Source organism: Glycine soja, chromosome 8 (genome assembly GCF_004193775.1).
Source record: "Glycine soja cultivar W05 chromosome 8, ASM419377v2, whole genome shotgun sequence".
In the NCBI taxonomy this organism is placed as follows: domain Eukaryota; kingdom Viridiplantae; phylum Streptophyta; class Magnoliopsida; order Fabales; family Fabaceae; genus Glycine; species Glycine soja.
The window spans coordinates 3,049,977-3,077,852 of record NC_041009.1 but is presented as its reverse complement, the minus strand read 5'-3'; the positions used below and the strand labels follow the sequence as shown (position 1 = coordinate 3,077,852).

Below are 27,876 nucleotides of genomic sequence, written 5' to 3'. Positions count from 1 at the left end.
TTTAGCCAAACAACTATATTCCTATCTCTCATTTTTTACATTGTGTGACAGGGAAGAAATAGAATAGATAAATATAGAGAAGACAAAAATAGATAAATTAAATCAAAATAATTGAGATATAAAGAAAATTCAAATGTGTTTGATTTAAGAGAAATAAAAAATCCTTCGTTAGTGATTTTTTATTCACATGATTGATCATGAGAGCATGAAATATCTGTAATTGCATTTTTTTTTATGGTTTTGAACTGTTAGAAGAAAAAAAAATCGTCACAAAATTTAAGACAAGCGTCCCGATTTTAATTTTCTTGCGGTTCAGTTCACCAATTTCCACTCAACTAGAAACAGTCTCACTTTTTTCATTTTTCACCTATTTTTTCTCCCTCTTTTCTATTTTTTCACCATTTCTACTCCATCAAACACAACATTGATAGAAAACTAAATTAAAAATTGATTTCTGATAATAAAAAAATGATGCGATATGTGATACTGTATATAATAATTTTTACTTAATTATATTTAAATTGTATGTGTCTATAGTAAAAACACACTCTAAATTTAAAAAAAAAAAACTTTTTATAATAATTAAATATTTTTAATGAAAGGAGGAGAGGGAATCTTTTGAATTTTGTTATACATTTTTTAAAGAACAAATTGCAGGGTGGATAACTTTTGATTTATTTTTTATGCATTTTACATGTTTTAAAGCAGCGCAATCAACGTCAAGTCCCAGAGTAGGGCCCTTGTTCTCATGGCAAAGTAGGTTATGAAATGAAAGTAGTGAAAGTAACAATCAAACAAACTTGATTTCATGTTTTGTTATTGCTTGATTTCATTTTGTAGGAATCACAGTAGGTATAGTTTGGTTTTCGACTATTTAAAACTAATTTTAATTTATCACAAGATAATTTTATTTAAAAATATTTAACTCGAAAATAAGTTTATAGTAAAATTTAGGCTTAAATAACTTTTTAACCTCCACAAAACATTTATTTTTTGTTTTGATATTAATTTTTTTTAAAAAAAATTATTCGTTGTTGTCAAACGTTGGGAGTCCATTGACAACAAATTGATAGAACAACTACATATATTTTTTTTTATAAATTATGTTTGTAAACTATCATTTATTTAAAATAGCGTTATACTAGTTGAAAAAGAATTTAAAAACATACTAAATAAATAAAAGTTACACATGATTCTTACAGCGTTATAAGTTAATGAGTTAATATTTTTATTTTCTTATGATTGAGAAATAAAGACAAAGAAAGAAAGAAAGAAAAAAGACTAGGAGCTCGTGGAAGAGAGTCCCATAATAACATGAACAAAATAAACAACAAAAAGAGAACTACGGCACTGTTGCAAGATAGTTAAATCTAGCTTGTTGATAAGAGATTCCCCTTTAACGAGCCAATCTGCAGTTTTGCTACCTTCCCTATACACGTGCTGGAAGCTAAGTATTTTTTTAAAACTAAGTATTTAAAAATATTGAAACTCAAGTTATAATTTTTTTAAAGGTAGAACTAAATATATTAAAAAAAAAAGAAGATAAAATGTTAATTTAAATAATGTAGTTGATATTAAAAGTACTAGAGAATATGTCTTATACGTGTTACAAGCATATTTGAATTTGGAAGATGATATATATATATATGATGAGGAGAATATTTAAGTGAGAGTGAATGTGATGAAGGACGGGGAGAGTGAAACAATGATAGAGTTATACATTTATTACATTATTACATATATATTAAGAGTGAAATATTTAAGTGTTGTACAAATATATTAAACTATTTCATTGTTTTCAGTTCAAAAAATTTAATAATTTAATTCTTCTTCCCGAACATCTTTTATAGAAATCAATCATAATGAGACTCAAATGGACATTTTCCTTTTTTTTAAATGAAAATAAAATAAAAAGAGATAAATCTTTAAAATTTATATGACATTTTGTGAAATTTTTATTTTATTTTTTATTGAAATGATAACCATTATTCTCTATTTTTTCGTCTCTTTACCTGTAACCCAATATAACACCCATGTAAAAACCTATTCTAATTGTAAAAACCATTATTAAAAAAAAATTATGTTAGAAGGAAAATATCAATTTTTGTTAAAACATAAATATGTCATGCAAATAAACAAATAAAATTAGAAGAAAACATAAGAATAAATCTACAACAACAAAAGTTGAAGAATACGATCAAAACAAACACAAAGTGAAACATTTGAAAGTTACAATTTAATATGTTTGAAAGAGACATATTAATATTTTTAAAAAAAAAACTAAAACAAATTTTCTGTAAAATACAAAAACTAATGGATGATATGATCAAATTTTGAAGACTAAAAGTAAGATTTTTTTAAAAAAAAAGTCTTCGTAAAATGAAAAGGACAAAAATATTAAATACAGTGTTGCTAATTTATAATCATAAAAGCTTAACTAGATATAAATTTGATTAAATTTAAAAGCTAACTCATGGACCTTAGCAAAATTTAAAATATAAGTCGTGGATAATTTCAAAGAAAAAGTTTTATACATATCAGCTTACTTACTAGTCCAACCAACAAACTACCAGTCGTGGACTATTGTTTTTCAGCCTTCAAGCTCTCCCTTTTCTCATTACTAACACATTTGCCTTCTCCTTGGCTTATCCTTTTAATCTTAGGAGCACTAAAGAAATTTTCTCTCTTTTTCCCCCCATAGATCATCTAAGCTATGGCGAGGACAGGAAACAAGAGTTTACAAGCAAAACTGGTAGGTATGTCTTCCCCACCTTTTTTTGATTTGATATGATGACGATCAGCTCCATTCAAAAAGTAGAAATAGCTCCTGTTTGACATATTATTAGGCCCTAAGCCAGAACAACATATCATATCACATATACTAGGACAGGACAAGCAAATAACTTGTATATATTGCTAATTTAAATTCAAGTTGTTTCTTACGTTAAACCAGTGTTGGATTCTAAGAAACTGTTGTGTCTGATTATGATCGTTTAATGCTTGATTCATCATTGAAAAATGTTCTGCTTTTTTTGTTTCAATCAGCTAGTGCAACAACTATCTGCATCCTTCAAGAAAATTTATACTTTTTTATTCAAAATCGTTTATACGTTTACAGAAGTACAATTCTTGTATATGATTAAAACCATACGTGTATTTTGACCAAGTAAGCTGTAAGCCTTTGGGTTGTGTGTATTGTCCACCCCTCTCTTTTGGGGGAACAAGTTACATATAAAACCATAACCATTCATGTAGAAAACAAGATTTTTAGTTATTCATTCAGTTAGCGACTATATTAATGACTTGCAGAGTGCTATTCAAGCTACATATAATATCCTTGCATGCTCCAAGTAAGATTTTTGCGAAGTCGTTGATTAGTTCTAGTTGAATTTTGCATAATAACGTGAGTGCTTCTTCAATCTGCCAAGTAAAATATTATGTATTTATGTCAATCCCCATCCTTTACTTTTCTGGCCAGTTACCCTATATAATTTGGTTGAGAGAAAGAAAGAAAACTTTTCAAATTTCAAAAGTTTTATTGTGTAGTTGAAGTGAAAATGAAGAAAAAGTAAAGATGAAAGAAAATTTCTAATTTTTTCTTTGGTTCAAATTTCAAATTTTTGTTCCCTCCCTCGTTTTCCTATGATAAAAAAGGACATACATTATGCATCATTAGCAGAAGAAAATATTCCAACGATGTTAAACATGATAAAGATCATGATCAGATCATCTATGATATCCCAGGTTCTTCTTGGGGACATGGGGGCAGGGAAAACAAGTTTGGTTCTTAGATTTGTCAAAGGTGAATTTTCCGAGTACCAGGATTCAACAATTGGAGCAGCATTCTTCACTCAGGTTTTGTCTTTAAATGAAGCGACAGTAAAATTTGATATATGGGACACAGCAGGGCAGGAACGATACCACAGTTTGGCTCCTATGTACTATCGAGGTGCTGCTGCTGCCATTGTTGTGTATGACATCACAAGCATGGTAATTAATTAATTATGTAGTTGAAATATTCTCAATATACTTAATAGAAGTATATCACTAATTCACGATTATTCTACTGTATTTATCCTTTAAAAGATTCAGTATTATGTTTTATTTAGATGTCTATTATTACATTTACAGTGAACATATCTGGCTGAATAAATAATTCATACTCTGGCACAGGATTCTTTTGTACGAGCAAAGAAGTGGGTTCGAGAAGTTCTAAGACAAGGTAACTGCCAAAATGTATATATCTTTTGAACAAACTTTAAAAGCTACTGTATTATTGAGCTTAATATAAATTGTCTGACGCTAGAATCTTGTAAACATGTGGCATATATCACGATCATAAATTCATTGGTAAGAGTAAGTTTTCAGACGAAAGTATTTATTTACATAAAAAAAATGTTCTCCCTCTTGATAGCCTTAATCCTACTCCTACCCTTGTCCCCCGCACATCATAAGTTACTACATCTAAAAATTGAGAACCAGATTTCTTTTCTGCATACTTAAAAAGTTGTGAACTTGGGCTAAGTTGACTTCTATGAATCATTCTGAAAAAGTTCATCACAACTTCATAAAACGGTACTAATTTGAGAATTCACTTCAGCAAATTCAAGTTTGACAATGTTTTTGGTGGCTAACAAGGCTGATTTGGAAGCCGAGAGAAAAGTCAGATATGAGGTATTTCTAGTGAATTGTTCTCATGATTTGTTTCAGTACTCATCTTTTATGTGACGAACTTTGTAATTGAATTGATGGTTGCAGGAGGGCGAGGAATATGCCAAAGAAAATGGCTTGTCTTTTCTTGAAACTTCAGCAAAAACCGCACAAAACGTGAACGAGCTCTTCTATGAAATAGGTAAAATAATTTCCCATAAACCCTATAAAGTATTTTGGCCAATTGTGACAGTAATTGTTAAGATTGGTTAAATAGAAATTAAAAAAACATTTTGCAGCCAAGAGATTGGCGAAAGCAAATCCTTCACGTCAAAGTGGAATGAAGCTGCATAACAGAGCTGGAGAAACAAGAAGAGGATTCTTTTGTTGTACTTAATTATTGATGGCTTTCCTCACCTCACGTTTGACGTGTCCATTGTTTATGTCTATGTAAATGTAATTGCTCAGACAACAAGAACAAAGGCATGTTCGATCGGTGTACATTGTAAGATCTCACGCCCAAACTCTGTTTATCGCTTACATTACAACTCCTTTCTGTAAACACATTATTTACACCCACTTGCTGTTGGTCAAATTTTATTTTTATTTATTTTTTCGGCATGCAAATCAACTTTCATATTCTCTTTAACATATCATAAAAATTTGACATTTTTATATTACTTATTTCTCTTTATTCTTATTAAACAAAACAAAGGATTAGTATAATTTTTTTTTACAGTGAATGTACAATTATACACTAATTATAAAAAGCATGCATTTAAAGCTCTTAAAACATATGTATAAAAAATGATGTATTTGTAAAACGTTTAAGTACTACTAGATTCGTCTGTTTACTCAATTTTGACTAAACAAAAGGAAGACGCAAAAAGGACTTATCTCCATTGCCTAATGCCTCCGAAGGTAATGACATCATTGGCTGTTGGAATGTCCAATACTTTCTCTGAGTTTTTGGATTTACCTTGCTTTCCCTGTGTGTGCAGTATCTTTAAACTAGTTTGATCACTCGACGAATCTTTTGACTAAAAGGGAGTAATTCCTTTTTTTTTTTTTTTTTTAATTTAACAAATGAGAGTAATTTTTAAATTGATTTCCAAAAGAGAATAAGTCATATTGATGTTTATGATTTCAAAGTCAAAAGTCATATAATTTTATGCCACTTTTGTTTTTATTTTTATTTTTATGAAGTCCTTAATAGAGACACAATTATTTCGTGTTTTATAATTCAAAATTTGAAGTCATAGCCTTTTATTCGACTTTAAAAAATTTTCTTCTTCCGTATTAATATATTTCAAAAGAGTTTTTGTTATAATATTTCTCCCGTGATGCAGGTTTTTAATTTATTTTAAAAAATAGTGAATTTATATTTTTTGTTTATGATATTATGAATTTTTGTAAATTTTTTTAGGAAATGATGAAAACAAAATACTTAAATTTTTGCAAAGATTTATAAAGAAAATAAAATTAAATAATTAATAAATTATTTAATGTCGTTAATATTAAAATAACTTTATCAAATCAAATTAAATAATAATACTATCATCTTCATACAAAATTACTATTTTTCTTAATTCATAAGTGCATAAAATACTAAACGATTTCTTAAAACTAACGTTAAAACAAAAAAAAAATCAGCATAAGTTGTAAAACCTTCCAAGATTTTGAAGTCGTGTAGAAGACCACGACTTCTTTTTGAAACAATAAAAAAATAATAAAACATAAAATAATAGTGTCTCAACTTACGACTTCATAAAAAATAAAAAACAAAAATCATGTAAAATTATACGACTTTAAAAATTATTCCCATCTGATAATTTTTTTAAAAAAAAAATACCCCATTTTAGTCAAAATGCCCACTGGACATTTAAAAGGTGCTTGCATATGTTTAAAAGATACTCACTCGCTAAGGCCAACATAGATCTTGAGGCTAAAAAAAATGCTTAAAAGATACTTTCATATTACAACATGCCAAAGATTTCTTATTTAAACTCGTGTCCTTCTAAAATATAAATTCAATATATACCAACCGAAGAAACTTTTGTTGCCTCGTTAACTTTGGATTCAGGTACATTAGATTTTTTATTGTTGCATTCACTTTGCATATATTTGTTACAGTTTTTACGTTTATTCTATTATCTTGATATAGCCAAACAAGAACATTTGTTTTCATTTCTTTTAATTTTTCATAACATAGCAAGACAAATTTACTTATTTAAATTTATCTTATCTTCATTTTCTTCCTTTTATTTTATTCATTTTATCTTTCAACCCAACTAAGTAGTATTTCTTCATCACCTACATGCTCCCAAGTTCCCAACAAAACCGAATAATTTTCCTATTATCTCAACCATAGAAAACTACTTAACAGAATCAGGGGGAAAACTGAAGCTTCTTTGCCTAAGGGAGTTTGCGTTGCGGCAGAACAATGTTCTTGTCCTTATCGAAATGGACGAAAAACTAAAGACTGTGCATGCAGATAGCAGATGGAGCAGGTGACAGCTTGTTTGTGGCTTTACCCTCCAATGCATTATTATCATTATTCATCGGGAACATAACTCCATGCCCTTAAAAATCGAGAGAGAAACAATTTCATTTCATTTAATTTCTACAAAATCACACAAGGAAAAATATAAAATTTTCTACTGGGAAATGCACCCAAGTTTCCAAGCAGAGTGTACAACTACAATGCCAATGGAAACAGACAGAGTGTAACTAGCTACAAGAAAGCCTAGATAAAATAATAATAATAAAGTTGAGTTGCATCATGCCATGAGTGTTACTACAACAGGCGCTATGATAACCACGCCTGCAAAAAACCCACCACCACTATTTTAACTTTATTCACAAAACTACCCTGGTAACAAAACAAAATTACCATGAAGGAGAAGTGCAAGGGGAAGCGGATGATGAAGAGAGGCCATTGTTGCTACGTGAATCACTGCATGAAGTGGCCAAGGACCTTGCGTCTCTTAGGGAAACTGAAGAAGCCTCTGCAGGGAGCTTCTTCATTGGAGTCAAAGGTGGGGTAACACAAGCAAGGGTTGCCTCATCATCTTCCTCAGAAGAACCACTTCTTTCCAAGCGCGAAGGTGAAGTGTCTGGTGTCTCAAATGGGGGAGTGTCTGCTCCACTCCCTTGGCTCTCGTTTTCATAAATGGGGTTGGAAATGTACACAAGCTGTTGTTCTCCACCAGTGCAAGGTGCTTGTTTATCATCATCATGGCAAAGATTTGGTTTTGAGGCCGGTGCTATGGATATGAAGGATGGTGGTGGGGAAGGGCTTTCAACTTGAAGAAATTGATCAAGTTGAGAATAGTGATTCTGCTTCCTTGGTCCAGCTTTCTCTTCTTTGGAAGAAACTGCGGGGAGAAGGATGTTTCTTGGAGCTTGGAGGACTCCTTGTGCATAAATGCTGCGGAATGGTGGAGTAGACTCTTGTTGGGGTTGTGAGGCTGTGTGAGAAGGTGAAGCATTGGCTCTGGCTGTGGTGGCAGAGGGAATAGTGTTGTTGGAGTTTCTGTTTCTGAGGTGGCGCCGCCGCCGTAAGAGGGAGCAGTAGAGCTCAGCTAGCAGCACAAATATAAGGACTAGGACCACTGCAAGGGTTACCACCATTACCAAGGTTGCACCCATAATCACTTTGGATGAACCCTTCATCTTCTCTTTGGAGTTGGAGTATCACCACTCTCTCTCTATCTATCTATCTCTGTCTCTTCCTTCGTAGAATGTGGGGGCAGACTGTAGAGAAGATGCACGGTAATATAGGTGGAGGTAAGAAGTAAGAACAAAGTCCTTTTTGGCGGGAAACAGTCCTTTTTTGGCTTAGAAAGGAGGCTTGGATGCAGACGGATGCGAATCGTAAAAAGAGAAATGGTCCTAGGGAACACAAAGGCTTTTCTTCTGAGCAACTAGTTTGGTTGGACTTTTGAGTTTTGACATTCTAGATCAGAGCAGTCAATTTGTTAATTTACTGCCATATGCATGCTCGCATGGTAAAACTAACAAAAGTTTTACATCTGTATTATTCTTCCTCGATTGAGTAAACTCTTACTCTACAGATTAATTTCACTACTTTCCTTTTTCTGAGTGTTCCTTAAAATTGGAAGTGACACATTAAAAATGACCTTTTGTACAACTTTATCCACATGCCACATTCATGCATTAAAGTGTGGGAAAACACTTTGTATTCATGCGAAGTAACAGAATTAAAAAAAAAAATTCAAGCCATTAAATAATAAAATTATATGAATATAAAATCGTGTATGTATAAATGCGCAAACAACATCATCTGAAGAAAAAAAAGGGCGAGTAAGAGGCTCCGAATAGCGTCTGTCTCAACATCTTTTATTCCCATTACTCACCATTACTCAACCCGAAGAAAGTCGGAACACCATATATATATATATATAAACACTTCTACAATCATAAAATACAAAAATTGAATTGATGTTGCGTATGACCTATAGTTGCGTCCGTAAATGATGGCAAAGTCACTATTGTCAACCAACACAGACGGGACCATCTATGATGGTTTAGTACAGCTCCGAAGTAGTCAGCATTTTGCAATAAAAGCACCGCCATGCAATCTTCATTCTTCTGTAATACCAGGCACTTAACATTGTAACAAGATTAAAGCGTGATGATCATAATAACGAGTGCAATCATGCTGATAAAAGAGGAGCATTATACTTATATGATCCTTTATCATCCTCGTAAGGCCGCAATCCTAGCTGCTAGATCATCACAGTCAGGTAACTTAGGATGCACATGCCGAGCTTCGAGTGATCTAACTGGTTCAAACGTAGCAGCACGCGTAAACACTTTCTTCTTGATTTCCGCTTCTTTTTGTTTTTCACGAGGAAGGGAAAATGATCGTGATGCATATCCGCTTCCATTCTGCAGCAATTCCCTGGTTGAGTCATGTGCATGGTGAATTTTAGAGTTTCTTTTTAATTTTTCAGGCACAAGGACGGATGGCTTTTTGCTATAATGGATCAGCAATTTATCTATTACCCTTTCCTCTTCAGCATTTTGGTACCGTTCATCATCAAGCATAGCTTTCAGACCACGTCTTGATTCATCTCGTCTCCTGCTTCTGCTCCTTGATTTTCTCTCAAGTTCAGAGTCTTCATTAGAGGCATCATAGTAACCAGGTGGTCGTGATCTTGAGTGCCTTCGCCGCATAGATCTTGGTTTTACCACAGGGACTTCTTCGGCATCTTCTCGAATTGAGATCTCTTTATCACAACTCTGTTTGCTCAGTCTCTCATGTCTATTGCCCTGCCAATCCTGGTCAGAACTATCCAAATCTATTTGAATCCTCCTCTCCATCACATAAGCAGCATCAGGCTTCTCATGTGCTGAATGATATGTAGAGATGCCGCCACTGTCAGTAAGTGAAGATATGATATTGGCTCCACGTGTGCTGCTCTGCTGCTTAGAATTGGGATGTTTAACATATGGAGGTGGAATGACATTACTGTAGCAGGGCTTCAGTGCAGGTGTTTCATCACTTTGAGTTTCTCTCTCGGATTTATCAGCACCAGGAAGGCCAGCATGATTAACAGCAAATGGCTCATTCGCATTACTGTTGAAATGCGAACCAACATCACTAGGAGACTTCCTAGCAAATGCAGCGTCCTGGTTTTCTCTTAAAGGGGTAGTATTCCCTATACTATCTTGCAGCTTCGAACCACCTTTAAATAGTTCAACTGTTTTTTGCTGAGATGGATGTCCAAATGGTTTTAGTATACTACCCAGGTTGGCTCTTGGAGGAGTGATATTCCCCCTACTATAATGCACCTTGGAACCACCCTCAAATTGTTCCTCTGTTTTTTGCTGAGATGGATGTCCAAATGGTTTTAGCTTACTGACCTGGTTTTCTCTTGGAGGGGTGGCATTCCCCCTACTATTTTGCAGCTTGGAACCACCTTCAAATTGTTCCACAGTTTTTTGCTGAGATGGATGTCCAAATGGTTTTAGTATACTACCCAGGTTGGCTCTTGGAGGGGTGATATTCCCCCTACTATAATGCAGCTTGGAACCACCTTCAAATTGTTCCACTGTTTTCTGCTGAGATGGATGTCCGATCGGTTTTAGCACACAACCCTGGTTGGCTCTTGGAGGGGTGATATTCCCCCTACTATATTGCAGCTTGGAACCACCTTCAAATTGTTCCACTGTTTTCTGCTGAGATGGATGTCCAATTGGTTTTAGCATACTGCCCTCCTTCCAATAGCCTCTATCACTCTTCTCAACAGTAATCTCTTGCATTCCTGGATTATCATGGCCATCCCTTTTCCGAAGAACTTCATGACCATTTAGAGGCTTGAATCCATTTCCAGGGAGTACGGATCTAGAATGAAGATCGTGATCAAGTCTGTTTAACACAATAGCTTCCTTGCCATTCCGAAATCTGCACCCATTATTGGCAAGATCACAATTTTTCTCTAACAAAACATCATTCCTTACTTCTTTTTGGGTAAAATCCTTGCCATGTGATGGTTTATCATGGTTAGACATACAAGCATTGTGGCCCTGTACAACAAATATAAGCAATTTTACACACGTTCTCAAAATTTGAAACAAAGTAAGAATTATTTGAGTATTCAATTTTGACAACAAAACCAGTACAAATGAGAAGGAAATGCAGAAGACAGTACCTGTACATTTGCAGAGGATCTCGACATCCTCAGTTTGAAATCCTTGGAGTCCCAGTTTATTGAAAACTCTGATGAAATCTCCTGCATCAAGCAGACCTTGTTCTCCAATGTAGAAGACTTGAAATTCAAATTTGCAGCAAACTGATAATTTGAAATATTTAGTCAGTCCAGGAAACCAGAAAAAGTCATTAATTCAACTATGGTAAATATTTGCAGCAAACATAAATGAAAAAACACCTCTTGATTGACATAACATTCCATGGAATTCCCGTATCTCTCCTGAAATATTTGCCTTAGGTCACGTAACTCTGGTAAATCAGAAAATCTTGCAGCCCCAAACATCAGAGACGATACAGCCATCCTACATTCCTCAGGGCAACCACTGTAAAAGAAATGGAGCAGTTGTGCTAATTATTCAACTTCTGACTGATCAAAAAAATGATTCAACTTCTGAATTTAAGGAAAAATGTACAACGACTACCCAACCATAACAATTTTGGGACGTTTATGACAGTTACAGGTGTCCAACCCACCATTTTAGTCAACCAAAAATACATAAACATAACTCCCCCCCCCCCCCCCCCCCCCCACCCCTCACACATCATAAACTGAAAGCGTCATTTATTATGACCAGTTCATCTCACCAAAATCATTACTGAAATTACTTCATTGCTTGGAAAAACTGTAATCGGTACCTAAACATGAAAAACTGCACGAGCAAAGGCCAAAACTATGTTCAACCACACACAGAACAACTACACACATATAAACCTGTAGATGCACACTGTTGTATGGTGTAGTCAGTTGTGTGGTGTAGACAGAAATTAGAAATGATGCAATTGTGAGATTGTTGATCAGACAATGAGGAAAAAAAAGTTGCTGACGATATCAGAAGATAAAACACTGCCACCAACTTACACATAATCCTAATCTCCAGAGAAGCATGGTACTGTATTCTATTTTAGTGTATCCGGTACGTAATAAATGTAATGGATATGATACGGTACACTTAGTTAATAAATTATTTTAAAAAAAACTTATAGGCGGTTTGAGTATGACTTAAATAAAACTAGGTGCAGCATGAGATATATAATTAGATATACGTTAAGCCCCCTGCAAAAAAATGACAGTTTAAGTAAATTTAGGGACCTTTTTTTTTGCCTTTCTCTAAAATTTTCCACGTTTTTTTTTCTTTATTTATTGAAATTCATTCATTTTATTTGCGACCAGTGAGATGTGGAATACGAATTTGATACTTTCTATAATTATAAATTATTTTATTTTATAATAATGTACCACTATTTTCTATTCTTCATTTATAGTCTTTAAGAATTATATTAGCGCGTGTATCCATACCATGCATCATACCCAATTTAGCGGACGAATTTCAGAGTAAAATTGGTTTTCGGCCAAAGCAATTATGTTACTAGCGAATAACACTGGCAGATTGACCACATACGTCATGATTCTGAGTGTAAATGAAATTAAAAATCATTATTAACAAAAGAAATAGAAATTGAAAACAAATTAATACCTCAGTTTCTGCATCGCAGGGAGATGCTTCAACACAAACTCACAGCAATTCTCAACGAAACCATAGCAAGAGGACAGTGTTAACTCAACCACAAGCCCTTCAGCCTGTTAAACACCTCGCAACAAGACAAAACATATAATTGAAACAAAATCATCAAACAAACAAAGGAATCCCTCACAATCGCACAATTAAAAGTCTATTGTAATCCATTACTCGATGAAAATTAGCATCCTCGATAATCTAACGTAACGGAATCCACAAACTGCACTGAACAAATTAAAACGCAAAAAAATAAAAGTAAAAAACAAAAGAGGATCAATTACCCTTCCATAGGCATTGATATCGAGACCGTTGAGCAATAGATCAGCAATATCTTTCTTCAGAAACTTCTCTGTCGCTCTTCTCTTCCTCCGTATCACATCGATTCGCCTGTTCGTCAATTTGATCAACGATTTGCTGAAAACAAAAAGCAGCAGAAGAAAGCACGTTTGTCGTAATCAGAAGTGTAACCACAATCTCAAATCTCTCCACACTTTCTTCATCAAACAATAAAAACAATGAAGAAAACATAGCACAGAGTGTGAACCATTTCGCGGTGAAGCCTCTGCCGAGTATTCCGTCCAACATGTTGAGCGATCTCAACTCGGCGGTTTGACTCAGTGAGCTAATGGACTCGGAAGCTCAGAATGCAAGATTCGCCATTTGCCGAAAGCTTCGTCGGGGAGTAACAGGCTCTGTGTTGCAATGAAAAAAGGAGAGAGAGAGAGAGAGAGAGAGAATATATTAAATAAATAGTACTACTAATGAATGAAAATAAATAAATCCAGTTTAGGAAAAGGATATTTCGGAAGGCGCTTCTGCTGCGACGATAATGACCTTTGGCTGTTTCAATAAAGACGAAGGTTAATGCGAACGTTGGAGGGGTATTTTCGGTAGTTAAAGGAGTTTTGTTCGGGTGCAAATGGAACTCGAAATTACAATGGAACCGAGACCGAATTTGGTGACAGGGGAAAATGAATGTATGGTGAGGATGTAAAGTAAGTTGCTGAGCTGGATCGCACATCCCAATAGGTGCGGTTGGCGCTATTGGGAATGGGTGGGACAGAATGAAGGGGCTAAGGGGTTAAGAGCCGTTGCATCACCCATTAGATTCTTAGTGTTTAACGGTTTAACCTGAACCGGGAAATTCTCAAGAATGTGCCTCTTTTTTTTTTTATTTCTTTACATATTCTTTTATAGACTACAATTAATTTGTATGGAATTAATTATAAATAGTAAAATTCTCTTTCAAACTATTTAAGCTTTTTACTTTTGGTTAATATTTAAGCTGGAACAAATCTTTTAAATCATCTTGAATATATCTATTATTAATATTGTACGAGTTTAAGTTAATGTTGTCTATATATAACTTTATTTTATGTCAGAAAAAAATATAACTTTATTTTAGGTGGGGTAATGTTTTATAGGCTTCGGCACGATAGTATTATGCCCGTTTGAAAAAAAGTTTAATTAATATATTTTCAAAAAGCTTTTACTGTATAGGAATTTGTTATAAGTATTTAAATTTTAATAAATTATTTGTATTTGGATATTTAGGTTGATAAATGCTTACACAATTTTAAACTATTTAGATGCATTGCTACATGAATACGTATAAAATGTTGTCTCATTTTAGAAATTAAAGAAAATAAGAATCATTTTATATTTAAAAATAATTTAAAAATTAATATCTAACTAAATAATTTATATATTAACATTATATATATCACAAAAATATTTTTAAAAAATAACAAGGCATCCTTTACCTATTTTTAGTTTTTAAACACTAAAAGTACATTACTTTTAAAAATGAAGCCTAATACAATAATCATTCTATTATAGTACAAGTTACCTTTGTCCTTGTCACCCACCTTAAAATTTATAATTTAAGACAATCACAATTCTATATAAAGAAAAAACTCCATTTATTGAACAGGTACTGTAGTTCCGTAGTTGAGTTGCATCTAGAACTAGGAGTCCCGCTACATGCATTTGATTCAGTGACGGACGGAGAAACAAATCTGGACTTTCCCATCAGGTTAGGCATTGATAAATATGGGGGAGTGTAATTTTTTAGGGTATTGTTGAAAAAAAATTGAAAGGGAAGTGTATTAATAATAAGTGGAAGTTGAAATAGCAATTTTCTACAAGTTTTGTGCTGAGGCCCAGTTTCATTAACGAAAGAGCCCACAGATCTTTGGTGAATGGTGATTCATTCCTTGCGCCAGATTCAGCTCGTACATGTGCTCTAACCTAAAACAATAGATTCAGGTAGTCGATTTTTTTTTTTCTCGTTTTTCTTCTTGTTTCTTTTATTTTTATTTCTCTCCTTTTATTTTTTGGATATGTCATTTAATGATTTTTTTATAACAGTGGAAAGGAATTATTAAAATTAATCATAAGAATGACACAGTTTTAAATTTTTGACAAAAAAAATAAAATCTAAACGAGTTATAAGGTTGATTTAAACATATATAATTTAAGATTCATAATAAATATATATTTAAACATATAAATTTTATGTCAAAAAATATATTTTGGATTTGTGATAAAAAATTATATTATGATTCAAGGTTATTTTGAACTATTGATATTTTAAAAAAAATGAAATTTAATTTAAAAAATTGATGATAAATTGAAAGTATAAGAGGTTGAGAAATTTTTTTAAAACATTCTCATTGAAGAATAGTTTCACTAACTGGGTGGGAGCCACTTCATACGCTCATGTAACACGAAATGTGATGGTGAAGTTGATCAAAAAGGAATTGATTTGTTGTTATGGCGTGTCAAGAAAGCTAATAATTGCTAATGCCATCAACCTAAACTACAAGATGATGACAAAATTATGTGCTGATTTCAAAATCTAACATCACAGTTCTTTTCCATATTGGGCAGTAGAAGCGGCAAACAAGAATTTCAAGATAATCCAGAAGATGGTGGTGACATTTGCTTTGCATGGATATCATACTTCGATTCGTATTTCAATCTGTGCAACTCCATTTTCCTTAGTATATGGGATCGAAGCAGTCTTACCCATTGAAGTTGAAATCCCTTCTTTAAGAGTGTTGATGGAAGCAAAGTTAGAAGAAGCAAAGTGGGTCCAAAGTGAATTTGAGAAATTAAATCTCATTAAGGAGGAAAGGTTGAATGCAATTTGCCATGACCAGTTATACCAAAAGAGATTAAAGAAAGCATTTGAGAGGAAGGTACATCCAAGAGAATTTCAAGTGGAAGATTCAGTTTTGAAGAAGATTCTTCTAAACAAAAAAGACAAGCTTGGTAAATGGACACCAAATTATGAAGGATCCTATGCAGTCAAGAAAAAGTTCTCAGGAGGAGCTTTTATCCTCACAAACATGGATGGTAAAGAGCTCTCATATCGGGTGAATTTTGATGCAGTGAAGAAGTTTTATGCTTGAGAAAAAAAACTCGCTAGATTGAAAACCCGAAAAGGGGACCTAGGCAAAAGTTAGAGCTAAAAAAAATTATTCTAAGTTGAAAACCTGAAAGGACAATCTGGGCAAAGTTGAAGTAACTTGCCAAGTTGAAAGGAACATCTTGAGAAAGAAGGTGTGGAACAAGAAACGGGGGGTAAATGTGTGTTAAAAATCATATTTCTTTGAAGTCGATTATCAAACAGTCAAAGTTACTAACATGTGATACTAGCATTAACATCTGAAAAGTGTCACTGTTAACTCGTTGGCAAGTGTACCAAATTTGTCACAAGTAGTAAAATATTTGAAAATCTGAGTGTCGAATCGACAGAGACTTTGTTTGTACTTAGATTGATGTAAACCCAAATTAAAAGTAATAGATAAATAATTTAAAATAATAGATAAAGAAAGATAAATATTTAAAGATAAAAATTAAAGAAAGAAAATATAAAAGATTTAAATTAAAAGATGATAAAGATTAAAAAATAAAAGATAAGAAAAGTAAAAGATAAGAAAAATAAAAGATTAAGATTAAGATAAAAAAAAAAAGATAAATTCAAGATATGATAATGTTGAAATCTGTCTTATTTGCCTAAGATGTATTATTTTAGATTTTTCTCTATCAATTTAGTAAATTTTTTCCTACCCACATATGTTAGAATACCCCTAATGTCTCACGATGACAAACCTATTTTACCTATCTATTTCCCAAATGTCTTTACAAAGACTCAATAGATAAAATGTATGAAGTTCTAATTCTAGATGTTTGTTTTGACGCATAGACATAATGCAATCACTCTATGTCTAGCAATGATTTTATTATAAAATCCTTTCTTTTTGTTCTATTAGAAGTTACTATTTTTCGAGTGTCTAACCCCACTAATGCATGCATATTTTCTTTAAATCTTATTTAGAAGTTATCATCTCCCGAGCGTCTAACCCCTAACAGAATATAAATATGAATAATGCATGAAAAGATAAACAGAAAAGATAATAGGAAAAAAAATACATGATATTGCATTGATAAATAGTAAAGAGTATATCATATATCGTTTTGGATTTTAGGTCTGTGAGACCCTAACTAAGGGTTTAGCCTCTCATGTCGTGAGAGACTTTTACACTCTAGAGGTTGAGGTGGATGGAAGAAGGTGATAAATGACTAATAATAAGGAAAGAGGGTGACAGATGACTAATAACAAGGAAAAGAGATTTCCCCTAAGGGATAGACCAAGTGTGTAGGTTGTGAGATTTCCCCCTTTCTTTCTTGGCTTGACTCCTTTTTTATAATTGTTGAAGTAGACTTGGGCTCGCTGAAAATATTTTTTATTCATATTTTTTTGATCTTTTTTCTTTTAATCCATTATTTTTATATTTACAAGTCATAAATAATAAAAATATCAATTTTTATCATTTAAGAAAAAAATAACCGCTAAATAAATATTTTTAAAGATATTTTCAATATATTTTTATTATAAAAAATAGTTCATATTTAACGATTATTAGTCACTCTATCAACAAAGTCATCTACTTATGTTGTCATTCATAGAACATATGATTTAATTAGTAATTAAAAATTAATTTTTTTTAAATAAAATATTGATAAATTAACTATAGTTTATGTGAAAATTATTCCTAAAAAAACACCACACCCTATTACGTTTTAGGTGTAATTACACTTTGGTTTCTTCCTATTATGATTAATGTGTGTTTTCTTTCTCTTAATGATTTTTTGCAGCCGAATCCCCTAATTTGTTTTATTTTTAAAACAAAACTATGTCCTTTCAATCCATCGTGCAATTACTAACAAAATTTTATTTATACACGACATGGCCCTAACTAAATTAAAATCTTAATAGATACGCACATCAGTGAGTTTGGGTGTGGGTTGTTGTCTTCTCCCTTCAGCAAAAAAGAAAATAAAAAAGGAGTGAGTTTAATTCATTTAAATCTTTGATTAGATAGATTAATATAAAATTACAAATTTAAATATGATAAAATGATGTGTTTAAGTAGATTGAAATGACTAATGGGTAATTAAGATGGGTCATTAAGATGCTATACGTAATAAAGTGTAATATCCCATACATAAATAGGTCATTTACTAACTTTTGTTAGTAATTGGAAGATAAAATGATAGAGGGATCTTTTTTTATTGAAAATTGTGATATCTGACTGCTGCAATAAATATCAAGGAAGCAAAATTGAACGTGAACAGATAAAGCTGAAATTATTAAGTCTTTATATTATAATAAATTAACGGTTAAATTACTCTTTTTTTTCTAATAATTTCATGATTATTATTTAATTTATATAGTTTAAAAGTGGTCTTATTAGTCCTTATAGTTTACATCTTAATTTTTTTTTCTATAGTTTAAAAGTGTTTTTTTTAGTCCCTATAATTTTACATTTTAATTCTTTTTTAGTCTTGTAATTTGAAAATTATAGAGACTAAAAAAATAATAATCATAATAGGAATTAAAAATAACACTTTTAAACTATAGGGATTAAAAAAAATTAAAATATAAATTATAAGAACTAAAAATATCACTTTACTAAAAAAGATAAAAACTATAAAATTATAGGAATCAAATGATTAATTTAATCTAAGTTAATTAAGATACCATCTCTGGTATTTGAATCACTGTTTCTACATAATAAGGCCAAACTTTTGCCCACTCCCAATATGTGTTGTGTATTTTTTGATAAGTGTGATGAAAGTTTGTTTGTTGTTAATGTTAGTTATCATAACGTGGAGTTGTCCCACTTATAATTTATAAACCAAACTCCTTTAGCACTCATCAGCAGTCACCAATTCAAATATATATACATACATATATGCATACATCGATTCCATCCCAATACAAAATCCCTTTAACTTGCTGTCTATTAGTTTCTGTTTATGCCCTGAGACTTTGTTGCTTCCTGCTTTCTCATCCATTCAACAAAACCAAACTTCTTGTCAGCCTTGGCTTATTGAAGCAAATCATACCCTTACATACCATTTTGATTTGATCTTCAGATCAATCAGACCATACTGTATCTCATCTGTTTCAACTTCACTCAAAGTACTATCATGGTTTTATTTTACGCAAAGTTTTAAAAAGCATTCCGCCACCGAAATTTTGGCCACAATATCAAGGTTTCTGGGGGTCTGTGTGACCACAACTTGACCATAATTGTGGTTGCATTTATTCACTATATCAAGGATGGTCATGAAACCACTACTGTGATTGCAATTTAAAATCTTGATTTAATGGTTTCACTTTGTCATGACCTTGTGCACCTCTTGAAGCTTTTTATTCAGGCTTGAAATTCTTGAAATTATAACTCCTTCCCCCTTTGATGCTTAACATGGAGTACTTGAAGGAAGTGGAAGGAAAAAGTGTCCATGATTATGTTGAGGTAAAGATGGGTAAAATGACAAAGCCAATAAGTGTGGCAGGACCAGTGATAGTGGGTGCTGGTCCATCAGGGCTTGCTGCAGCAGCATGTCTTAAACAGAAAGGCATTCCAAGCTTAATCCTTGAAAGAGCTGATTGCTTAGCTTCAATGTGGCAGCTCAAGACTTATGACCGCCTGTGCCTTCATCTCCCTAAGCAATTCTGCCAACTCCCTCTAATGCCATTCCCACAAAACTTTCCCTCTTATCCAACCAAACAACAATTCTTGGCCTATCTCAAAGCCTATGCTGACCATTTTGATATAAAACCAGCTTTAAGCAAGACAGTGATCAGTGCCAATTTTGATCATGGATGTGGGTACTGGAGGGTGAAGACTCAAGGTTTGAAAAAGGAGGAGACAGAATATGTTTGTCAGTGGCTGATAGTAGCCACTGGAGAGAATGCTGAAGAGGTTGTGCCTCAAATTGAAGGAATGAGTGAGTTTGAAGGGCCTATCTTACACACCAGCTCATATAAAAGTGGTAGTATGTTTTGTGGGAAGAATGTTTTGGTTGTTGGATGTGGGAATTCAGGCATGGAAGTTTGCTTAGATTTATGCAACCATGATGCTCGCCCATCCCTTGTGGTTAGAGATACGGTGAGTACACTTTAAACTTATGATCTTCTAATTATATTGTTACTCTATAAACTAATCATAACCATTTACAATTGGATAAAAATATGAACACTTTTACACCAGCTATATATATTGAACTATTTACTCATTAATTGTTGTTTCTATATATATACATTAGAAAGCATGTGGGTGTTGCTCTTACTTTCAGTTGACTGATCCTCTTAAATCCAGTTTAAATGTGTTCCGGTCCAAATCGTTGCAAGACCCTCGTTCAGCTGGAAAGAGTGACGGGTACAGAGTCTGCTAATATATGGAGTGAATCATGATATGAAACTAGGTTCAGAAAGATTGTACAGTATTAATTTTTAAGGTGTGTCTGTAGAGAAAAGAGTGAAAAAAAAAATAAACAGTAAAATAATATAAAATTCATATTTTTATACTTTAATTTAATTTAAATTTCACGCCTAAGGTTTTTAAATGTGTATTTTGTTGAAGTTTGATTTCAAATATGTCTTCTGTTATTCAACTTAGTCTCATGAATTATTGTGAGGGCCGAATACAAACCCCAAACGTCATTTTCATTATTAAAGAATTAGTATGACAGAAATTGCATCTTGCGAAAACTAATTTAATTATTTTTAAAATTTAACTCGACTATTAACTCTAAATAAAGACACTCTTTAAAAATGTTTTTTTTTTAAACTAAAAATCTCTCAAAAATGTTTTTGTCATGGTCCTCAATAGTTCGCATGCGCAAACAACGTCAGCAATCCAAACTTTTTATATTGATAGTATGTTCTTTTCTCTCATCGAATCAAACCATTTTCTATGTAAATCTCCGGAAGCATGAAAAGATGAGGGTTACTAATTTTCCTAGAAGTTTATTAAGCAACTTTTATGATCTTTAATATTAAACGTGATATTTTCTTTTTATGTAGGTGCATATCTTGCCTCAGCAGATGTTTGGGAAATCAACGTTTGGTTTATCTATGAGCTTGCTCAAGTGGTTCCCCATGCGTCTCGTGGACAAATTTTTACTTCTGATGTCACATCTCATTCTCGGGGACACAGCTCAATTTGGACTTAATCGTCCCAAAATTGGCCCTCTAGAGCTCAAGAACTTGTGCGGCAAGACCCCAGTTTTGGATGTAGGCACACTTGCTCACATAAAAAGTGGAAAAATTAAGGTTAGATTATTCTTCCTATCCCAATCAAATCCAAACTATTTTTCATCGTATTCTGGTTCTTGTCATAATCAAACAAATTTGCCTTTTGCTTAAAGGTGGAGATTTAAAAGAAGCAAAAAAAACTTTTTTCTTTATTGCTTCCAACATTATATTGTCTAATATGTATAGGTTTGCCGCGGAATTAAACAACTAGCAAAGCATAAGGTGGAATTTGTAGATGGAAAAACAGAGAATTTCGATGTCATCATTATGGCAACTGGTTACAAAAGCAATGTACCCACTTGGTTGAAGGTGCTTCCTTGCTAATTTAGTTTGGGCCTTTTGGCTAATTGGCTTAGTATGGGCACTTATATATACTTAATGTAATCATTGACGTTAATGAAATACAATTAAACATATAATGATGGGCTTTTGAATATTTTTTGTCACCAGGGCAGCAACATGTTTTGTGAGAAGGATGGATTGCCCAGGAAAGATTTCCCAAATGGATGGAAAGGTGAAAATGGACTCTATGCCGTGGGTTTCTCTAAACGTGGCCTTCTTGGTGCATCTATTCATTCAAAGAGGACGGCAGAAGATATTGAACACTGTTGGAAAGCTGCTAATACCACGCGTGTGTAGGACTTGATGCGTTTTAGGATATACAACGGAATCTTTTGTGCTTGAATTAAGCAACGGAATCTTTTGTGCTTGAATTAAGCAGTAATTATATTTAGATCACGTTTCATTCAAACATTACACTTTTTTTTTTCAGAGAATATAAATATACTACAACTCATTTCATCAAAGATTAATTTCGTCACTAATTTTTTTTTAAAAAAAATCTACACAAGAACTCAAACCTAACTTTTTTTAAAATAAATTATTTTTTACATGTGAAACGTGAACGCAAGAGAAATTTATCATTCCATCAACTTATGAATTTTATTTTTCTTAATTTATATATTTTTATTTTTAAAGATGAATAAATAATATGTGTTGATAGTTTATTTTTTATATCATTATTTAATTATAAATAATTATGGATGATAAATTTATTAATTTAAATAAAAAATCATCTTAAAAATTATACTAAAATATTTTTTTATTAATTCACCGTATAACACTGACTGTACATGTTTCTTACATTCATATGTATCAACTGTGCAAGATATAGTTAAAAACAACAAAGCAAATAATAGAATAATCAAGTATAATTTTTAAAATATGGAGGGTCTAAATATAGAAGAAATTTTATTTACTGAGTTGTTTGGGATTGTAAACCTAAACCAAACTCAATTGGGTTGTGATTAGACTTGGCGGTGGACGGTGGTGGGCGATTGATGTGGTGACATGGACGGAGGTTTGTAGCTGATGAGGTGTCTCATGGGGGCATCTTTAGGGCCTAGCATTCAAGTTTTCGACCAAGATATCAAAGGGAAATTGAGTTTGACAGATTTAAGTTGGAAAAAAAAGTGTCCAAGGAAGCTTTGAGATTAAGCAATTTGGCAAGTTTTGAATTGGAAAGGTGACCTTTTTGGTGCTATTGTTGGATGATTAAATTTGACCAATTTTTCGTCCACTGTGGATAATAATAATAATAATAATAATAATAATAATAATAATAATAATAATAATAATAATAATAATAATAAAGTTAGGATAATCTATAAAAATTAACGTTATTCTGCAGCTTTTAATAAGAGATTAAGGTATAATCTAAAATAAAGTTACAACTTTTAATAATTAAATAAGAGATTAAATTACAATCTAAAATAAAGTTAAAGCACCACTGAATATTTTAGCCATAAATTAAAATGAATTATGGAAACCAAACAAATTGCTATGATCAGTTGAAGTTTTTTTTTTTTTTTTTTTGCATCTAATGATTATCGAGCGATTAGGTTATGAAGACGACAGAAGAGAGTGAAAAGGGGATCCCATCAAAGTTACAACACGAGGAACTCAAGTAGTAGAGTGGAATAATAACTCAAGTAATGAATCAAAGTTACAACATAAAGCCTTCTTTGTTCCAATAAAATCCTTGTGCTGACTTAGTTTCTCAATAGTTCAGCCCGCTTTTCACACGACTTGCCATTTTAATAGCATTACACATGCAGAATTAATCACTAAAAGATTAACAAAAATGTAAGTTAATTATCATTATTTGTCCTGATGAACGGTAATACAGATATAGAGTTAACCCACGTACATATTCACTCAACAGTCAACTATTTTATTTTGCTTGTCGATCGATGATGCTCCTCCTAAACATCGCACCATCCAATCCTACAGACTTTGTCCGAACTTAAGGTTGATCCATTAATTTTCATCGATTGTACGTGTTCATCACTACTTATTATTACTTCTAAGTTCTAACTAATCAAACCATGTATCTCTAACATCATCTAGGACCTTAATTAGTCCATGTTAATTAAAGGACTGTCATATATATTAACCTTGACTATTCTAAAAAAAAAGTAGTTCCTAAAATTAACCTCAGACCTAAAGCAATGATAAAATATAACAATAAATTCTCAAAATTAATCATGCATATACAATTAAAAATAAATGCTGAGTGTGTAATATTAGATATATATCTCAGAACTATACGGAGTTGGGTCAATTACCAAGGTGAGGTGCTTTATGTGTATTTTTACTTTAATTAATTTCTGGTTGGTTGAAGTTAATTACGCCCTATTATATTGCAGATTTGTATATACAATTGATTGATTGATCGATTTGTACAATGTATGTTGCCATATCTACCCAGGTAGCTACCTCGTTGAATATTTGAGGAGACAGGCAGCTAGCTAGCTTCCGTTGGTTTTCCATATAGTACTGCCGGATGTGTATCAATTTTACTTTAGTTCTATAAATTATTAATCTCAGATATTTAAATAAATATCAATATATAAATTATTAAATGAGAATATCATAAGAACTAATCTTAATCCTTCATTTTAAATAACTATTAAATTAAATATAAGTGAAATAATCTTATTTTTGATTATTAAAATTGTATAATTATGATTAATTTTCTTCAACGAGAAGGTCAATTTTTTTTAACTATAATTATGTATTTCTTTTTCAGTACAATGTTGATAATGACAATTAAACAAGTTTTTATGCATCTATCCAACTTTTTATCATTAGGTGGATCCTAGTTGCATTTTGATTATATCAAAATGAATTTTTTTTTCATTCTTATATTATATGCTTTTCTTTCTCTATTAATATTTGTGACATAAATAATTGTTTGATTCTTATAATATAAAGTTTTTTTTATTTGATTTTCTTAAAAATAATTTCTTGTGTTTTGATCTTTTTATTTTTTTTATTCTTTTTTTTATTAAGTAATGACATGACTAATACATATTGGAAAATAGACTTAATTCTTTGATTGTTTTCTAATTAAGTAAGAAGAACTAAAAAAAATATTCTAAAAAGAAACGTATATGAAAATTTTATAACTTTATAAGGAGGTTACTAAATATTGGAAAACAAATATGATATTTTCAAGATAACAGGCAATAAAATGAAACCTTCTAATAAAAAAGGCGCATATCAATAGTTTTTAATTTTATGTATATATAGATACTGAGGCACCAGAGACTAAAATGAAACAAAAGAAATTGCTCAAATAATAATAAGAACAAAACAAAAATACCCTATATTATATGGAGTAAAAATTAATTTCAGTCTATATATATATTTGGCAAATGTTATTGTATTGTCATATTTTAAAAGGTACCGCCGGTACCTTGTTTTAGATGATTAATCAATTATAAACTTATATACTTGTAGCATGCACTTTATAGGTAATATGTAACTAATAATATGACTTTATTGGTAACGAATTCGTTATTTTTTATTTGTTAAATGATTTGTAGGATTACTTTTGTTTCTTATATTCTATTTTGGATTGTATATTTTTTATGTTTAATATTCAATTTTAAAACAAGTTGAAATGAACCTCAATAAAAAAATTTCGCAACTATAAAGTTTAATAAAATTAAATTCTAATTCATTTATTATGCAAGCTTAATTCATGGATAATTATTTTTTTTATTAGTTTCGGATGAAAATGTACTGATACCCTCCCAAAATATACCAAAACAATCACCTGTGTTGTAACTTCTGTGAAGCATTTCTTATTCGGATATAAAACATTGAGAAAAGCCCTTCTAAGAAAGAAAAATCCAACAGTATCAAAAGAAAAGTTAGTTTGTTAGACTTTGGAAAGGTCCCAATTTCCGCGAAGATGAAAGTGGCCCTCTGGTTTATCTATAAAACTTAGGCCTATGTATGTTATCTTCAATGCCTCATTGTCATGTCTTTTCCATTAGAAATTAGGAACTCGGACAACCATTGCTCATGCTCTTGCTCTTGCTCTTAAAATTCCACAATATCCACGTACCACAATTTGATTCAACCTGGCCCTGTGCCAACACTTACTTGGATGGATTTGGTTTATTAAATGATTGAGATGTCAAGGTTGAAAATTGGAGTCCAGTGCACATGGATTTACTTAAACGTTGAATTCAATGATGAGTATCGTCTATCAGCTTATTGAATAAGTGGATGTTTCTATAAAAAAAAAAAATACTTTAGTTATAATTTGTTAAATAAGCTAATTTAAATATGTACTGTGAATTAATATTTATAAAATAAATTAAAAAATGTGGCTATAGATATAAAATAAAAAAATTGCTTATAAAAAACAATTCGTGCAACTTAACCCGGATATTTATGTACAGAGAAGATTAAATTACTGAATAAGAAAGAGAGGGTCCCTGCCTAGTAGAAGTTATTGCATGCTACAAAGAGATATACCTCAACAGCTCAACTGACTTGACTATTATCGAAAATGATAAATATAGTTATTAACGTAGAGTGTTGGTTAGGGTTTTTAAGATATACTGTTGGTGTGTTCTATTACGACCGAATTGTGTTGGTGCATGAACACATAAGAATGGTCGTGTATGAAGACGATCGAATATGCACCTGTGAGTGATGACCACTCTAAAATCCCAAATCTCAAACCTGCAGAAAGAACATCAGCATCAAGTTTTTTTTTTTCTTCTTTTTTCTGATAGTATATATAATCCAGGCCAGGTCCAGTAGAAGTGTGCGGTGTGGCCTACTAATCAAGTACTCATTACATTTAATAACGCCCCCTTCATTCCTCTGGCACCCACACCCAAGCTTGATCTTCTCTTGAGCTATCACTTCACCAAATCATTATTTGTCACTTCTACATAACTTATAGAGGAATATAGATAATGCAAACGTTTAAGATAATGTTGCCATTTCTTTTCCTTTTGAGTTTCTGAGCCTATGTAGTACCCTGCTTACAACTTTTTTTATAGATGACAAATATTTTTTTTAAAGGTAATTTTGATCGAGCCTATGTGTTTTTACCAACTTTTGAATGTTCCGAAGTACTCTCAAATGATTTTCTCAGGAACTACTTTTTTTCGTCTTCTACTTGGCCGGCTACGTGATCTCCTTTGTAATTAAAGATGAAAATAAGTCAAATAGTTCGTCAGGAGCCTACACAGTTTAACTTACAAAAGGTTTGTTTATTATAAAAGTTAATCTTAGATTTTTTAAAAAGGTTTTTTTAATTAAAAAGATCAGACTTTAGGTTAATATTTTTTATTAAGCCTGACAGATTAATTTATATATACAACAAATTAATAATATATAATAAAAATTAGTTATTACTTTGCTAAGGACTATTTTATATTAATATCATTATTAGAAAAAAAATCATCATAGTCCTCCTCCACGGGAATAAAGGAGAAATTAAGCTTTTAATTGGCTCGTAGTTTTAAATTGTGGTTATGGTTGTGGTTAGGTTAGGTTATCATCTGAATCAAAATTTTTATATTGTGGATAATTGTGGGAAAATACTACTAATGAGACCGCAATTTGGATTGCATGCAATTACGTTGCATTGAATTAAAATACCTTGATAATTGAATCTAATTGCAATTGCAATTGTGGAACGTTATTTGAAACCATATTGACTGCTACATGAGCCTCAATTGTCACCTAAAACGTTGAAGGATTTGCCCTACGGTAGTAATCTAGAATACTACATACAATATGGTCCAGATTGCACGTGATACCTCAGGAAAATAACCACGAAATGATTAGCTAGCTTTGCTATTCTGGAGTGCAGTTATACGCATGCATGGTGCACATATGCTCAAAAATCTGGACCATGTGTATTTGTGGTCCAAAAAGATTTATTGTAATAACCGTATAATTGGGTATTCTATATCTTTCTGCAGGACCATTGCCATTAGTTTAGATGAAGCAACGCATGACCACTGACAATGAGAGTC

At 31.9% G+C, this 27,876-nt stretch overlaps 4 protein-coding genes across 7 annotated transcripts; 2 read left to right on the top strand and 2 right to left on the bottom strand.

Moving 5' to 3' along the window:
• The first annotated feature begins 2,565 nt into the window (after nt 1-2,565).
• On the top strand, nt 2,566-5,277 carry LOC114424423 (ras-related protein RHN1-like). Of its 3 annotated transcripts, none has more exons than XM_028391268.1 (6): nt 2,566-2,752; nt 3,745-3,990; nt 4,174-4,222; nt 4,601-4,674; nt 4,759-4,852; nt 4,928-5,277. In XM_028391268.1, the coding sequence occupies exons 1-6, from the start codon at nt 2,714-2,716 to the stop codon at nt 5,002-5,004; spliced, it is 579 nt and encodes a 192-aa protein (XP_028247069.1). In that variant the 5' UTR covers nt 2,566-2,713; the 3' UTR covers nt 5,005-5,277. The 3 variants fall into 3 exon arrangements, with proteins under 3 accessions (XP_028247069.1, XP_028247068.1, XP_028247070.1); XM_028391267.1 differs by having other exon boundaries at nt 2,568-2,752; nt 4,950-5,277; XM_028391269.1 differs by having other exon boundaries at nt 2,628-2,756; nt 4,950-5,277.
• A 1,963-nt stretch (nt 5,278-7,240) lies between these two features.
• Nucleotides 7,241-8,699, bottom strand: LOC114421171 (putative protein TPRXL). The gene has a single exon (XM_028386993.1). It carries the CDS (start codon nt 8,323-8,325, stop codon nt 7,540-7,542), a length of 786 nt encoding a protein of 261 aa, XP_028242794.1. The 5' UTR covers nt 8,326-8,699; the 3' UTR covers nt 7,241-7,539.
• A 196-nt stretch (nt 8,700-8,895) lies between these two features.
• Nucleotides 8,896-13,640, bottom strand: LOC114421169. 2 transcript variants are annotated; one of them, XM_028386992.1, is made up of 6 exons: nt 13,451-13,640; nt 13,188-13,320; nt 12,865-12,960; nt 11,568-11,712; nt 11,331-11,471; nt 8,896-11,205 (listed from the first exon to the last, which is right to left on the bottom strand). In XM_028386992.1, exons 2-6 carry the CDS (start codon nt 13,199-13,201, stop codon nt 9,373-9,375), a joined length of 2,229 nt encoding a protein of 742 aa, XP_028242793.1. In that variant the 5' UTR covers nt 13,202-13,320; nt 13,451-13,640; the 3' UTR covers nt 8,896-9,372. The 2 variants fall into 2 exon arrangements, with proteins under 2 accessions (XP_028242793.1, XP_028242792.1); XM_028386991.1 differs by having other exon boundaries at nt 12,865-12,968; nt 13,451-13,639.
• A 5,445-nt stretch (nt 13,641-19,085) lies between these two features.
• On the top strand, nt 19,086-22,320 carry LOC114424524 (indole-3-pyruvate monooxygenase YUCCA2-like). The gene is made up of 4 exons (XM_028391381.1): nt 19,086-20,375; nt 21,293-21,541; nt 21,710-21,832; nt 21,974-22,320. The coding sequence occupies exons 1-4, from the start codon at nt 19,680-19,682 to the stop codon at nt 22,160-22,162; spliced, it is 1,257 nt and encodes a 418-aa protein (XP_028247182.1). The 5' UTR covers nt 19,086-19,679; the 3' UTR covers nt 22,163-22,320.
• The last annotated feature ends 5,556 nt before the right edge of the window (nt 22,321-27,876 follow it).

Coding starts and splice junctions, on each gene's coding strand:
- LOC114424423 (XM_028391267.1), top strand. CDS start 2,714: ATGGCGAGGACAGGAAACAAGAGTTTACAAGCAAAACTG. Junction 2,753..3,744: donor AGAGTTTACAAGCAAAACTG/GTAGGTATGTCT, acceptor ATGATATCCCAG/GTTCTTCTTGGGGACATGGG. Junction 4,675..4,758: donor AGAGAAAAGTCAGATATGAG/GTATTTCTAGTG, acceptor TGATGGTTGCAG/GAGGGCGAGGAATATGCCAA.
- LOC114421171 (XM_028386993.1), bottom strand. CDS start 8,325: ATGAAGGGTTCATCCAAAGTGATTATGGGTGCAACCTTGGTAATGGTG.
- LOC114421169 (XM_028386991.1), bottom strand. CDS start 13,491: ATGTTGGACGGAATACTCGGCAGAGGCTTCACCGCGAAATG. Junction 11,713..12,864: donor CCTGCGATGCAGAAACTGAG/GTATTAATTTGT, acceptor TTTCTTTTACAG/TGGTTGCCCTGAGGAATGTA. Junction 11,206..11,330: donor GATCCTCTGCAAATGTACAG/GTACTGTCTTCT, acceptor TTTGTTGTACAG/GGCCACAATGCTTGTATGTC.
- LOC114424524 (XM_028391381.1), top strand. CDS start 19,680: ATGCTTAACATGGAGTACTTGAAGGAAGTGGAAGGAAAAAGTGTCCAT. Junction 20,376..21,292: donor CCCTTGTGGTTAGAGATACG/GTGAGTACACTT, acceptor CTTTTTATGTAG/GTGCATATCTTGCCTCAGCA. Junction 21,542..21,709: donor TAAAAAGTGGAAAAATTAAG/GTTAGATTATTC, acceptor TAATATGTATAG/GTTTGCCGCGGAATTAAACA.